The sequence below is a fragment of the Notolepis coatsorum genome, assembly GCF_963971535.1.
Source record: "Notolepis coatsorum genome assembly, chromosome: 13".
Classification (NCBI taxonomy): Eukaryota; Metazoa; Chordata; class Actinopteri; order Aulopiformes; family Paralepididae; genus Notolepis; species Notolepis coatsorum.
The window spans coordinates 21,259,114-21,274,537 of NC_140177.1; the positions used below are offsets into that span (position 1 = coordinate 21,259,114).

The following is a 15,424-nucleotide window of genomic DNA, read 5'->3' on the forward strand; positions in this document are numbered from 1 at the left end:
CTAGACAATTCCGCGCGGGGGAAATTGTGAAAGTGTGGGTGACGCCTGTGCACCGCCGGCCAACGGGGGAGAGGGTCTCTCGCGAGTCTCTATGACAAACGGTTCAAAGGATACAAAAAGGGGGCGCGGCCTAAGGATCGGGGGAGTGGTCAACATAGACCAATCAAAGAGGATATCCCTACTGAGTGCAACGACACAACCCGCAACACTATTACACTATTACACAATATTACACTATTACACACTATTACACACTATTACACTATTACACTATTACACACTATTACACTATTACACAATATTACACTATTACACACTATTACACTATTACACACTATTACACTATTACACACTAATACACTATTACACACTATTACACTATTACACACTAGTACACTATTACACACTATTACACTATTACACTATTACACACTATTACACTATTACACACTATTACACTATTACACACTATTACACTATTACACTATTACACACCATTACACACTATTACACACTATTACACTATTACACTATTACACACTAATACACTATTACACACTATTACACTATTACACTATTACACACTATTACACTATTACACTATTACACTATTACACACTATTACACTATTACACACTATTACACACTATTACACTATTACACACTATTACACTATTACACTATTACACACTATTACACTATTACACTATTACACACTATTACACTATTACACTATTACACACTATTACACTATTACACTATTACACTATTGCACACTATTACACTATTACACACTATTACACTATTACACTATTACACACTATTACACACTATTACACTATTACACACTATTACACTATTACACACTATTACACTATTACACTATTACACACTATTACACACTATTACACTATTACACACTATTACACTATTACACTATTACACACTATTACACTATTACACTATTACACACTATTACACTATTACACTATTACACACTATTACACTATTACACTATTACACTATTACACACTATTACACTCTATTACACTATTACACTATTACACGCTATTACACTATTACACTATTACACTATTACACGATTACACAATATTACACTATTACACTATTACACACTATTACACTATTACACTATTACACACTATTACACTATTACACTATTACACACTATTACACTATTACACACTATTACACTATTACACACTATTACACACTATTACACTATTACACAATATTACACTATTACACACTATTACACTATTACACATTATTACACTATTACACTATTACACACTATTACACACTATTACACACTATTACACTATTACACACTATTACACTATTACACTATTACACAATATTACACTATTACACTATTACACACTATTACACTATTACACACTATTACACTATTACACTATTACACACTATTACACTATTACACTATTAAACACTATTACACTATTACACAATATTACACAATATTACACTATTACACACTATTACACACTATTACACTATTACACAATTACACTATTACACACTATTACACACTATTACACTATTACACTATTACACTATTACACACTATTACACTATTACACCGAGTACAATGGCACAATCCGCAAGTCTCTACGACAAACGGTTCAAGAGATACACTGAGGGGGTGTGGCCTAAGGGGGCGTGGTCTAAGGATCGGGGGAGTGGTCAACATCGACCAATGAAAGGGGGTCAACATGGACCAATGAAAAATGAAAGAGGATATCCCTACTGAGTACAATGGCACAATCCGCAAGTCTCTACGACAAACGGTTCAAGAGATACACTGAGGGGGTGTGGTCTAAGGGGGCGTGGTCTAATGATCGGGGGAGTGGTCAACATCGACCAATGAAAGGTGGTCAACATCGACCAATGGCACAAACCGCAAGTCTCTACGACAAACGGTTCAAGAGATACACTGAGGGGGTGTGGCCTAAGGGGGCGTGGTCTAAGGATCGGGGGAGTGGTCAACATCGACCAATGAAAGGTGGTCAACATGGACCAATGAAAAATGAAAGAGGATATCCCTACTGAGTACAATGACACAACCCACAAGACAGAGGGCGCTGTCCAGCAATTCAGTAGTGCAACACAGTGATGGCCAATGATGGGTTAAGTGGATGATGTCATTGGCAGGTCAGCTCAGCCATGAGCCCTGAGCCTCACAGCTGTTAAGCCTGAACCAATCAGCCATGAGCACAATGACTTGCATATTCTGAAATTTCTTTACATGACTGCATTGTCACGTTGATTAAAAGAAAACTATAAGAGATGAAGCGTTGTGACTCGCACAAGAGCACTACAACAAGTAGGCGAAGGGTTGTGAGCGAGATTGTGGCATTCGTGCGATATTGTGGCACTCCTTCGGCGATCGGAACAGAAGGCTAAAAAAAAATGGATTTCTAGAGGGCGATTGCATGGCGGTCAATGGGGAGGAGAACCTTCAAACAAATGGTCGTCAGTTGAGATAGAAATGTCCAATTCCATTTATTACAGCCGTGTCATCGTTTTGATGTGTTTGTTTTATTTCTACGTCCAAAATTGAGATCACACTCGCAATTCACCCAAGGTAGGGGGAAAAAGATTATTTCAGCTGCTACACTCTAAAATGCAATGCATTCCCAATGGGACCGAAATGTTACCGTTTAAAGTCGATTCGTAGCCAGACGGTGCGGTGAAACTTTTACGGGTTCGAAGACCGCAGTTGCCATAGGCAAGCCGCTCGTTTTGATACCTTTCACGTGTATGGTGCGCGAACGCTTACGTGTTGCAAAGTGTTTGAAACTCTAAATTGCACTGTATTTCCGAAATGTTACCGTTTAAAGTCGATTCGTAGCCAGACGGTGCGGTGAAACTTTACGAGTTCGAATAGCACATCGAGTTGGAGCAAGCCGGTCGTTTTGATACCTTTCACGTGTATGGGGCGCGAACGCTCTGGCACGAGTGTTGTTTGGAAAATCGGTGGATCTCGCACTCTAAATTGCATGCATTTCTGAAATGTTACCGTTTAAAGTCGATTCGTAGCCAGACGGTGCGGTGAAACTTTACGAGTTCGGAGACCGGTGTTGCCATAGGCAAGCCGCTCGTTTTGATACCTTTCACGTGTATGGGGCGCGAACGCTTACGTGTTGCAAAGTGTTTGCAAAATCGGTGGAATAAAGAATAAATAAAAAGAGTATGGATATGTATAGTGTGGGTTGCAACCTGGCTTCGCCAGGTCACCCACACTAATAATAATAATAATAATAATAGATCAAACAAAAAATAGGGCTAGGGAAGTAGGGAAAAAAGGGGGATGAGGGCAGGTAAGGGATAATGGACCTAATCTAATTTTAGGTTATTTGCTCTGTGATTACATGAGCAGCTAATTTAAGAAAGTAAGGGTCCAAGTTGTCCTTCCCAGTCGACTTTTTTGTATCAATAGACACCAACATATTAAAAGCGGCATCCGGTAATAGGCTCAAAGAAAAATGTGGTGGCAGGCCCTTCATTTCATAGCAGACACCAGGAGGAGGCTCTTCACAATCATGCTCACAGTCTACTTCATTAAACAACAGTCCAGCTTGGGCAAAATGGCTATTGAAGGCTAAGCAAATCTCTTCACCTTCTGTTATCAAACAGTCATTATATTTGACCTCTATAGGCAGGGAAATGGTAGTCTTGGTTTTATTTGAATTTACTGCTTTCCAAAATGTTGTTGGGTCAGAGTATGAACTTGTGATTAATTCTAAATAATAGCTTGATTTAGCATTTTTGACAGATGATGTACATTTGTTTCTAATCTGTCTAAAAGATAGCCAATGGGATGGATCCCCAGAGCGTCTGGCTAGAGTCCAGGCTGCCTGAATGCTTTTACCAACGCGTTCGTGTTTCCGCGTCTCTGATTGGCCAGGTCATGTGACATGTACGCCGCAAGGACCGCAAGTTTCTACACTCTTTCGAAGTTGGTTAAGGTTAGAGTTTGTCTTAGAGCAGGGTGATAGAACGCCTGCCCTGATTCCAAACTCTAACCTTAACCAACTTTGAAAGAGTCGCCTAAGCTTAACCAGTGATAAACTAGGCGTTAGGTCGTTTGCAGGCTGTTCGACCCGGAAATAGGCGCAGAACTTGGCGTCCCACGATTGGCGCACATGTCACATGACCTGGCCAATCACAGCGCAAAACGGGAACCCGGAAACACGAACGCGTTGGTAAAAGCATACACGTGTCCAGGCTCTATTCCTTTCTTTGAATAGCAATGATAGCTCAGGTGTAACCCAATTAAGGAGTTGATCTATCCTTCACTCTGAGTTTCTTAAATGGTGCGTGTTTATCAATGATTGATAGGAGAGTTTTACTGAAGAAGTCTAAGGCCAATTCTATACCCGGAATTTCAGAATATGAGATGTCACTATTGAGTAGATCAAATAGGAAAGCTTGATCATTGAAATGTTTTAGATTTCTTTTTATAATATTGTGTGATTTTGTTTTCTTTAGCTTAGTATTCCTGATTCAGGCTATTGGGAAATTATCACTGATTCCTAAATCAAAAACTCCTTGAACCTTTAAAAGTTGATTAGCTCTTTCCCTTTAACAAGATTACTGCCGTAATCACTCCCCTTCTATCTCTGACCAGGAAGAAAAGTGTGTTGCAATGAGCATCAGTCCTTCCATGGGGATAGGGAAATGGGTGACGAAGTCATGCAACGACACCATTGAATATGTCTGTCAGCGGAAAGTTGGTGAGTATTTCTTGCATTGGGGAACTAGCTGAAGTTGTACCTACTAAGACCAAAGCAACAACACAGCAATGGGTACCAGTATATTTCTAAACTTACTGATGAGAACGTTAACGGCATAATGGTATCAATCATAGCCAGGCATCAGTCCAATGAGAAAAACTGTGCAGATATATTGGCCAACATATTGGTGTCAGCCAATTATAATTATTTAGTTTATTGGCATTGATACGATGAGGACAGATGTGAATAAATGGAGGCCGTTTTTATTTTATTTGCCACACAGATGAACGGGTTTGCAATAAACAGAAATAAAGAGATTATTTTCCATTTACAGTGTTTTCATATCTTATCACTTTCAGTATCAACATTGACCAAATCATATTGATATCAGTAGAAATAGGTAATTGGCCATAACAAAAAATTTATTATCAGTTATCAGTATTGAGTTCTAAGTTTTATATTAGCTTGTTTTAGAGCATCCACATGTTCAATGTCATGGTCAGCCTGTAAACAATGCTTGTCTTGTCTTGTCAATGGCTTTTCTCTGGAATTTAAGCATTTCTAATGTAAATACATTCTATTAAAGGTATGTGTAATGCCACATGGTTTTGAACTTTTGTTTTGGTCTGTTGAAATAAAACGATTGAATCTTGAATCTTGAATCTTGTTGTGTGGGTTGGAGTTGAGTGGGGGATGGGTTTATATTGCTGGCCACCTCAGGCTCTGCCTAAAGAGGTCTGAGGAAATGTACCCTAACTGCTCCAGACTAGCTGATTGGCGTGGTGAGGCACAAGCACTTTCTGAAGCATTTTGAAAACATTTAAAACACTTTGAGTGGTTGTTGGACTTGCAAAAGGGCTATATAAACACAGTCCATTTACCATAGATTCAAATGAAGAACTGAAACACCTCCCATCTGATATTTCTCTCTTCCCTCAACAGACACAAAATTCCAAATCTCTCCAGAACCAAACCCTGAGACCTACGTTAAGCTGGGTAATGACTCCTTCAAGGTTCTCACTCAGAATCTGACCTGGAAAGACGGCAGGAAACAATGTGAGGAAAACGGCGCCCAACTGGCGAGTCTGAGGAGCGACTGGTCACAGGCCTATGCTGAGCTTCAGGCGCTCAATCTCCAGACGCCGTTATGGATCGGCCTCAACAAGAACGAGGTACTGCACCAGTAGCTCATCACAACTGTACACACAGCTACACTTCTCTTGGATATGTTCAAGGGAGATCAAAGAAACGTGCACAAGTATTTAGATTATGTAATTCATGTAAATCGCAGAAGCTCCTAAATAATGTATTTAGGATGTATTTGTAAATGTATCAATAGGAATTTCCAAATTACCGATGGCTAACATTTTGCATACACCAGAGACACAGTATAAAACAAATCAAAAACATACTGGGAAAAGACAAGCTAGTAAGCTACACAAGTATACTATCAGGATAAATAAGTCAATTCAGTACAAGTCAACTTCAGAGATGTCAGATAAAGAGATAAGAAGGTATTGGGGGTTTGTTTATGAACAACTTCAATGCGTTCACCATACATCTTGTCAACAAAGATGTGTGTATATAGAGTGCAGTTGATTCAATTTCAACTGAAAATATTCAAAGATTTAAAACAGAAATCACTGTTTGTTTGTTTGCTTGCTGACAGAACACAGAAATAGAACATCTCTTCTCATGAACTTGTCGGTTGGTTTCATACCAAGTTTTACAATATTCAAATTTGAAAGAAAATCTTCTTGAATTAATTTAATTTAAAGTTAATTGACCTATTTAAATATGAAGTCACTGTACAAACATCAGGGGATTACATTCAAGGTATTTAGGGAAAAAAGGGAAAAACAAACTGAAAAACAAGCTTCAATTAAGTTGATGTTTCACACCCTATATAAGTCCATGTTTCACAGTTCACACCCTATATATCTAGTAGTGTTAATGTCTCACACCCTATATCTCTAGTAGTGTTAATGTCTCACACCCTATATCTCTAGTAATAATAATAATAATAATAATAATAATGCATCTATCTTATATAGCGCTTTTCCAGGTGCTCAAAGACGCTTTACATGGGCAGGAGAGACAAACTATGGCAAAACAAAAAACAGAACAAAACAAAACAAAATAATACATGACAAAATCAAATAAAACCGACAGAATTAGAGGTCAAAAGCAAGATTGAAAAGGTGAGTTTTGAGGGCTGATTTAAAAGATGTCAGAGTGTTTGCATCACGGATATGGCTGGGGAGGGCATTCCAGAGGGAGGGGGCAGCAGCAGCAAAGGCCCTGTCGCCCCAGGTCCGGAGCTTGGTCGTTGGAGGTGTTAGGAGGTTGGCATCTACAGACGGCATCTGGGCGTGTGACGGTGGAGGAGGTCAGACAGGTAGGGATGGGCAAGGTTGCTGAGGGCTTTAAATGTGATGAGTAGTATTTTAAAATGTATCCTGTATTTGATTGGAAGCCAGTGGAGGTCGTGGAGGACAGGGGTGATGTGATCAGAGCGACAGGTGGAGGTGAGCATGCGGGCAGCAGAGTTTTGGACATATTGGAGTTTATTGAGGATAGTGTTTGGTGAGCCGTAGAGGATGCTGTTGCAGTAATCTAGTCTTGATGATATGAATGCACGAACCAGTGTTTCAGCAGCGGAGAGTGATAGGGAGGGGCGGAGACGAGCAATGTTCCGGAGGTGATAGAAGGCCGATTTGGTTATGTGGTTCACATGGGGGAGGAAAGAAAGGGTGGAGTCCAGGATGATGCCAAGGTTACGGATGTGAGTGGAGGGGGTGACAATGGAACCATCAATATTTAGGGTGAAATCCTGGGTGTGGCTGGTGAGGGATTTTGGACCGATAATGATGATTTCTGAATTATTGCAGTTTAATTTGAGAAAGTTATTTTGCATCCATGTTTTGATGTCTGTGAGGCAGGTGGTGAGGGTTGAGAGAGTGGCTGGAGTGATAGTCTTGGTGGAGAGGTAGAGCTGAGTGTCGTCTGCATAACAGTGAAAACGGAGGCCATGTTGGCGGAGAATCAGACCAAATGGAAGGATGTAGAGGATGAAGAGCAGGGGACCAAGTACTGAGCCTTGGGCGACACCATGAGTGATGGGGGCAGTGGGGGATTTGCAGTTGTTGATAGAGATGAATTGGTGCCTGTGTGAGAGGTATGATTGGAGCAAGGTGAGGGGGATTCCGGAGATGCCAACGGAGGACTGGAGACGAGTGATGAGGATGGGGTGACTGATGGTGTCAAAAGCAGCGCTGAGGTCTAGGAGAATGAGGATGGAGAGGGAACCAGAGTCGGCAGAGAGGAGTATGTCGTTGGTGACCTTTAGAAGAGCAGTTTCGGTGCTGTGTTTGGTGCGGAATCCGGATTGAAATGTATCATAAAGGTTATTGTTGTCGAGGTAGGATTTTAATTGGGAGGCAATGGCTCGCTCAATTATTTTTTAGAGGAAGGGGAGGTTGGAAATGGGGCGGAAATTATCAAGGGTTTCAGGGTTGAGACCGGGTTTTTTTAGTAAGGGGGTGACAGAAGCAATTTTGAGGGCGGGGGGAAATAGGCCAGTGGTCAGAGAGGAGTTTACGATGGAGGTGATTAGGGGAGAAAGGGCAGGGAGACAAGCCTAATTCACACCCTATATCTCTAGTAGTGTCAATGTCTCACACCCTATATATCTAGTAGTATAATGTTTCACACTCTATATCTCTAGTAGTGTGAATGCCTCACACCCTATATATCTAGTAGTGTTAATGTTCCACATCCTATATATCTAGTAGTGTAAATGGCTCACACCCTATATATCTAGTAGTATAATGTTTCACGCTCTATATCTCTAGTAGTGTGAATGCCTCACACCCTATATCTCTAGTAGTGTTAATGTTTCACACCCTATATCTCTAGTAGTGGTAATGTTTCACACCCTATATCTCTAGTAGTGTTAATGTTTCACACCCTATATATCTAGTAGTGTTAATGTTTCACACCCTATATCTCTAGTAGTGTTATTGTTTCACACCCTATATCTCTAGTAGTGTAAATGTATCACACCCTATATCTCTAGTAGTGGTAATGTTTCACACCATATATCTCTAGTAGTGTTAATGTTTCGCACCCTATATATCTAGTAGTGTTAATGTTTCACACCCTATATCTCTAGTAGTGTTATTGTTTCACACCCTATATCTCTAGTAGTGTGAATGTCTCACACCATTATCTCTAGTAGTGTTAATGTTCCACATCCTATATATCTAGTAGTGTAAATGGCTCACACCCTATATATCTAGTAGTATAATGTTTCACGCTCTATATCTCTAGTAGTGTGAATGTCTCACACCATTATCTCTAGTAGTGTTAATGTTCCACATCCTATATATCTAGTAGTGTGAATGCCTCACACCCTATATCTCTAGTAGTGTGAATGTCTCACACCAGTATCTCTAGTAGTGTTAATGTTCCACATCCTATATATCTAGTAGTGTGAATGCCTCACACCCTATATCTCTAGTAGTGTGAATGTTTCACACCATTATCTCTAGTAGTGTTAATGTTTCACACCATATATCTATAGTAGTGTAAATGTATCACACCATATATCTCTAGTAGTGTAATGTTTCACACCCTATATCTCTAGTAGTGTAAATGTATCACACCCTATATCTCTAGTAGTGTAATGTTTCACATCCTATATCTCTAGTAGTGTTAATGTTTCACACCCTATATCTCTTTCCAGACTGAAGGTTACTTCAGGTTCATCGATGGCTGGCATCTGAGTATTTCCAAATGGGGAAGGAATGAGCCAAGTAGTGACCGGCCATGTGTGTATATTGATGTGGACGGAGGGTGGAAAACTGCTTTCTGCAATAAGACCATTAACAGTATCTGTATGCAGTCCACAGGTAACATGATAGGCAGTTGCATCATTTCAAATGAATGAATAGATCAGTCATTTTAAATGTCAGCGTTTATATTCGATGGAGTTCATGTGATTAGGAACGCCAGAATATAGTATTATTATTACCTAATTGCACGGGTGTAAAAAGTACCCAAAAATTATACTTAAGTGAAAGTATGGGTACCGTCTCAAAATCGTACTCAAGTAAAAGTCAGAGTATCTGGCTAAAAACACACTTGAGTAAAAGTAAAAAAGTTTCTATTTTTAAATGTACTCAAGTACTAAAAATGTAAAGTAAAAAAGTTTTTTTTTATTCCGGGGCAATGAAATGTTCCGTTTCGGCCTCTTCATCACTAGTACTATCGTTTGTGGCCATCTTCTGTAGCTTGTCACTCTGACTGTCTATTCTTCCGATAGCAGGTGTCAAAGATCCCCGCTTTCTAGTCTTGCACAAGGACCAATCAGCATGGGTATGGGCGGGTTCATTTTCCATTGATGGGGAATTGATTGGCTGTTTTTGATTTGATTTGATTTGATTTGATTTTTTTTAAATACAAGATTCCAGAAAAACGTCAAGGATGCTACACAAAAAAGTCAATACTTATTTCCATTGTGGTCCTTGGTCTCAGACAGACAAGCAATACAAAACATGACCATAAATAACAATTTGACAAACTACATAGACATGAACATATGAAAATTTTAAATGCAGTACAAACGTAGCCACAGGCAACAATGTATCAGACACCATTTAAATAAAGGGCGGCTGCAGGATTAATAATGTTAACGCTAGTTTGGCCAGAGAAACAAATATACTAATTAAAATGGTTGGACCTGCAAGATTTGTACTTTGTAGGTCTGCATTTTAAATTTAAGGAGTACAAATTATGTTTTTTTCTCTGAAATATAATTGAGTAAATGTAGAAGTATACAAACCTAATAATACTTGAGTAAAGTACAAATACCCAAAAACAGTACTTAAGTATTGTAACGAAGTACAATTACTCAAGTACTTTACACCCCTGCCTGATTGGTGGAATTGTAGTAGGCCTAATGAGAGGGAAGGCTTGTGAACCAGAGCTAAATATGATTATCTGGGTTATATCCTACCGACCCAAGATTACAGCACCTATCAAGTCAGATTAATTTGTAGAGCCCCAAATCACACTACATGTCTCAATGGTCTTTACCCATTTAATGGGCACAGTGTTTTTGTTTTAGTTTTTCTGTTTTTAATAATTGGTCTACATGTTAAAGTAATAGCTGTACGCTCAGACAGCCATCACTGATATAGAGTGTCGGGTCAGTAACATGGGTCTCCCAGTCCCTCCGCTCTGCAGTAAACAGAAAATATATTTTATGGTATCCCTTCCCACTTCATCCAATCAGGAGAGAGAACTCCACACTGCAAAAATAAGAAATAAATAAGAAATAAAAACAAGTTTTAAGCAAATGTGTCGTTGAAACAAGTAAAACAATCTACCAGTGCAGTAAAAAGATTTGGCTTGGTAAGATTTCTTGAAATAAGTAAAAATATCTAGGGTTCTCCCTCCTGATTGGATAAAGTGGGAACACTTATTTTAACAAAGGAATACCACTTCCAGCACCTTTAATAGGAAAAAATGGAATAATTTAAATGAGAGATCCCCTCCAACAAGGATTTGTGGAGGTTATTACTAGTTAGATAGTCAGTAAACTGGATTGTATGTATCGTAAACAGGAGTAACTCTCTAATCATCCAATCAGCGAAACCCAAACCTTGTATCTTAATCTCTTCAACCCACAGATGTCCCACCATCTATGTCAACCCAATACCCAGGAGTTTGCCCTGAAGAGGTGGTTACAGATCGTTCTCGAGATAATGTTGCCTGGATGCCATTTAGAGGTCATTGTTACCTCTTCCTCACAGAGTATCTTTCTTGGCCAGATGCAGCTTCTAGTTGTCTAAGACATGGTATGTAAATCCAATCAAATTCCATCTGACAAAATGTTGTTACTCTGAACATACTGTAGTTCATTGTATTATTTTTCCTAATTTAAACTATATGTTTAATGGCAAAATGCATATGTAATGTATTCATTTGCAATTAGTAGTAATTAACTGTGTGTGTGTGTGTGTGTGTGTGTGTGTGTGTGTGTGTGTGTGTGTGTGTGTGTGTGTGTGTGTGTGTGTGTGTGTGTGTGTGTGTGTGTGTGTGTGTGTGTGTGTGTGTGTGTGTGTGTGTGTGTGTGTGTGTGTGTGTGTGTGTGTGTGTGTGTGTGTGTGTGTGTGTGTGTGTGTGTAGATGCATCTCTGGTCAGCATTGAAGATCCACTTGAGCAAAAGTTCATTGAAGAGGAAATACAAAACTATAAAGATCAATACAGCTCTTTCTCGATAGGCTTGTTCAAAACCCGCAAAGGTAAACTTACAGTATACTGGGATACTGCATGTCTTCACAAAAAACGGGATTGATGGACCAAATATTTAATGCTCTTTACATACAGAACAACCATGTACACTATAAAATAGAATGCATAAGAATGACACTAAAAACTATTTACTATTATGTACCCTAATACTATGCTACTATTCGTATACTACTACATATCTTGCTAATATGTCTATACTACTACTACTATGCACTCAACTCAAGCATTGACAAACAATGTGTACCCCTCCTGGTGACTTGTTGTTCACAATCTGTAAGTCACTTTGGATAAAAGTGTCAGGTAAATGACTAAATTGTCAATTGTAATTGTATAACAATATGCATTTATTCTGTAATGGTCTTTGAATGTACATTAATAAAAAGATCTGAAGCTGTGTTGTCTCACAGGAATTGATACGACCAAGTGGTAGCACCCATGGAGAGCTCATTGTTTAGTTAATATAGAGCTTCTGCTTCTCTCTTTATCTCTCACTTCCATGTTCACTTCAAGCTATGTTTTTATGTGAAACATTTTGTTGACTATATATATTGTCTGTCTCGTTGCTCGGGGCTTACTTGAAAAATGTACGTTAATGTTATGCGACTACCCTTGTTATACATACATGTTTAATTTGAATGAGTGAATAAATAAATGATAGTAAACATTGTTCTGTTTGCCCCTAGGGAATTGGTTGTGGCGGGACACGTCGGCCATGGACTACAGTAACTGGAGGGACGAGTATGCTCAAGCCAGCAGCTATGGTCGCATCCAGACCTCAGATGGGAAATGGTCTTCGACACATATATGGAGTATGAGGCCATACATCTGTAGAACAGCCAAAGGTGAGACCAGCAGACCACTTCCACAAGGTGGCCGTACCTATAGTCTAGAGATGCTGTAATGGAATACATTTTTGCAGAAAGAATTGATACAGAAGTTATCAATATGATCACATGGTTATATTCCTTATGGCTGATGATTTATCTGATGGTCTTTTCCAGCAGTGATACCGAAGCCCGTCTCACCAACATCTGGTAAGTTCCATATATTTTTCTAGTCATAGCCAATACGAGTGCAAAATAATGATATACATGCCAAGATCAATGGGCCTCATTCATGAAACCAATTTGATTGTAAAGTATTAATATCTAGAGTTTAGATTATCAAAATGAAGTGTGTTTGGAAACATGCAATGAGTTTATTGCACGTGAGTGGCTTGTATTTAGAAAACCCTGTTCTTTGTTGCCAAATCAATTACAGTTGTACCATATGTTTTATCAGTGCATTTGTAGGTATTGATAAGCTAAAACAATATGTTCTCACAAATAACCTCATTGATATATGCTACAGACTAATAGGCAATTCCATTGAATTGGGAACAGTTTAGCATATTTGATCAGTTGATAATATACAGTACAAAGACACACAAGCGTGCAGCGTGATTGTGCAGAGCAATCTCTCCTGTAATTCCCCCAATCCTCCTAATCATGATGCTGTAGATTTACGTCCTAGGATTTTGGATTATATAGTAACTCAATTCAAATGATTTCTTCTTTTTGCCACGGTTTCCTCTATATTTGCACATACTGTAGGCTACAAGGTGGTGATACACTGAGCAAGTGTTTGGGCAACATGATGGGCACAATGTGCTTTCCAACAGGAAGTGAGTGAGACAGAAGGAAGAATATACACTGGAATTCATCTGGGCAATGAGAGGTTGAGATGTTGAGATGTTAAGACGTTGAGATGTTGAGATGTTGAGAAGTTAAGATGTTGAGATGTTGAGAAGTTGAGATGTTGAGAGTTTGAGATGTTGAGATGTTGAAAGGTTGAGATGTTGAGCTGTTTAGATGTTGAGTGAGAGGTTGAGATGTTGAGAGGTTGAGAGTTTGAGATGTTGAGAGATTGAGACGTTTAGAGGTTGAGAGTTTGATATGTTGAGATGTTGAGAGATTGAGAAGTTTAGAGGTTGAGAGTTTGATATGTTGAGAGGTTGAGATGTTGAGAGGTTGAGATGTTGAGATGTTGAGATGTTGCCATGCATTTAGTACAACGTATTGAGACGTCTGCTTATCCAACTTTGCCCAATAACATTACCCAAAAGTGTATCACCAACATTCAATGCCTCTATCTAGAGGGAAATAGCCATTCCTATTTTTAAGGACTACTTTGAAATTTGTAATTTTCTTCAGGCACATGTTATATTGTGGGGTAAAGGCAACTACCTTTCTCAATCAGCTTCCCTAAATGACTTGTTAAGATTCCTAATTCCTAAAACGAATTGATACAAATTCAAAGTGTCAAGGTGCTGTTTCCCTTGATAATATTGCAATGTAATTCCTATGAGCGACCAGCGTTTCCTGACATTATTGTTCTTGTGATTGTGCAGCATCCAGGACCATGAAGCCCCAGCACCGTGTCCACACAGCTGTGACAGTGGTTCTGGTCATGGCTGTTCTCTCAGTGCTAGCAGTCACTGCCCGCTTCCTCTACAAGAGGTCTGGTCGTCCCTCTCCCATGATCGTGAACAGCTTTGAAAACCCGCTCTTCCTTGAGAAGGATCGCTCCCGTTCCGACATGGTGGACACCAATAAACTGATAGAGAACGCAGAGGAAGATAATTCTGAGGAAGTCAGGCCACTGAAGCAGGCCAGGCCAGTGTTTCTAGTTGCGCGGCGCGATAGTTAGATAACCTAGGTGGGGAACCACCAGGAGATCACTGTGACAGAGAGTATTGCAGTCTAAACAGTCATAAATCTTTTATTCAACTTCAGCCCTGATCATAACCATTTTTATTTTTAGATTTTTTGTAATGTCAGATAAAAAATTAAATACTCTGAAATATTCTGAAAAAGAGTTGTTGTTAAATCTGACATTACAAAAAACAAAAAATCCATCAAAATCTGTGTTGTTGCTAATCATTGACACATGCCTAGCCTGTAATAATCCCCCCCAGAAAAATGTACTTTTGTTGAAGGCAGAGGTTCTGTGTAGGATTGTTAGTAACTGTCTAAGTCAAGTCAAGTCAAGAGATTTATTTGTCACGGCATACAAGTATACAATGAAATGCGGGTGGTCTTGCCCGCAACGATGTGCAAATAACATGTAATATAATCAACATTCAACATTCTATATATAACTGCATATATATAACTGTTTACACTAGTAACTGTCACTAGAGGGCGCTCTAGGCGGAGACACTCAGGAGTACTACCAGGTGGCGAGTATAAATAGATATGTCTCCTCCCACTTCTTTCTCTCCCCCCAAGCCTCTCAGAGAGAGGAGACCTGTATGTTACTGCTGCTCTTCATGTGAATAAAT

The 15,424-nt window shown here is 39.3% G+C and overlaps 1 protein-coding gene across 1 annotated transcript in view; it reads left to right on the top strand.

Annotated features, from left to right (window-relative positions):
- The window catches only part of LOC311239288 (macrophage mannose receptor 1-like), a gene marked incomplete at both ends in the record, with an annotated part of 61,577 nt that overhangs the window by 31,767 nt on the left and 14,386 nt on the right, over nt 1–15,424 (top strand). The window contains 5 exons of the mRNA XM_084327595.1: nt 4,676–4,781; nt 5,724–5,953; nt 9,529–9,694; nt 12,786–12,944; nt 14,492–14,733. Of these exons, the coding sequence (XP_084183721.1) occupies nt 4,676–4,781; nt 5,724–5,953; nt 9,529–9,694; nt 12,786–12,944; nt 14,492–14,733 (903 nt within the window). The remainder of the gene's footprint in view (nt 1–4,675; nt 4,782–5,723; nt 5,954–9,528; nt 9,695–12,785; nt 12,945–14,491; nt 14,734–15,424) is intronic.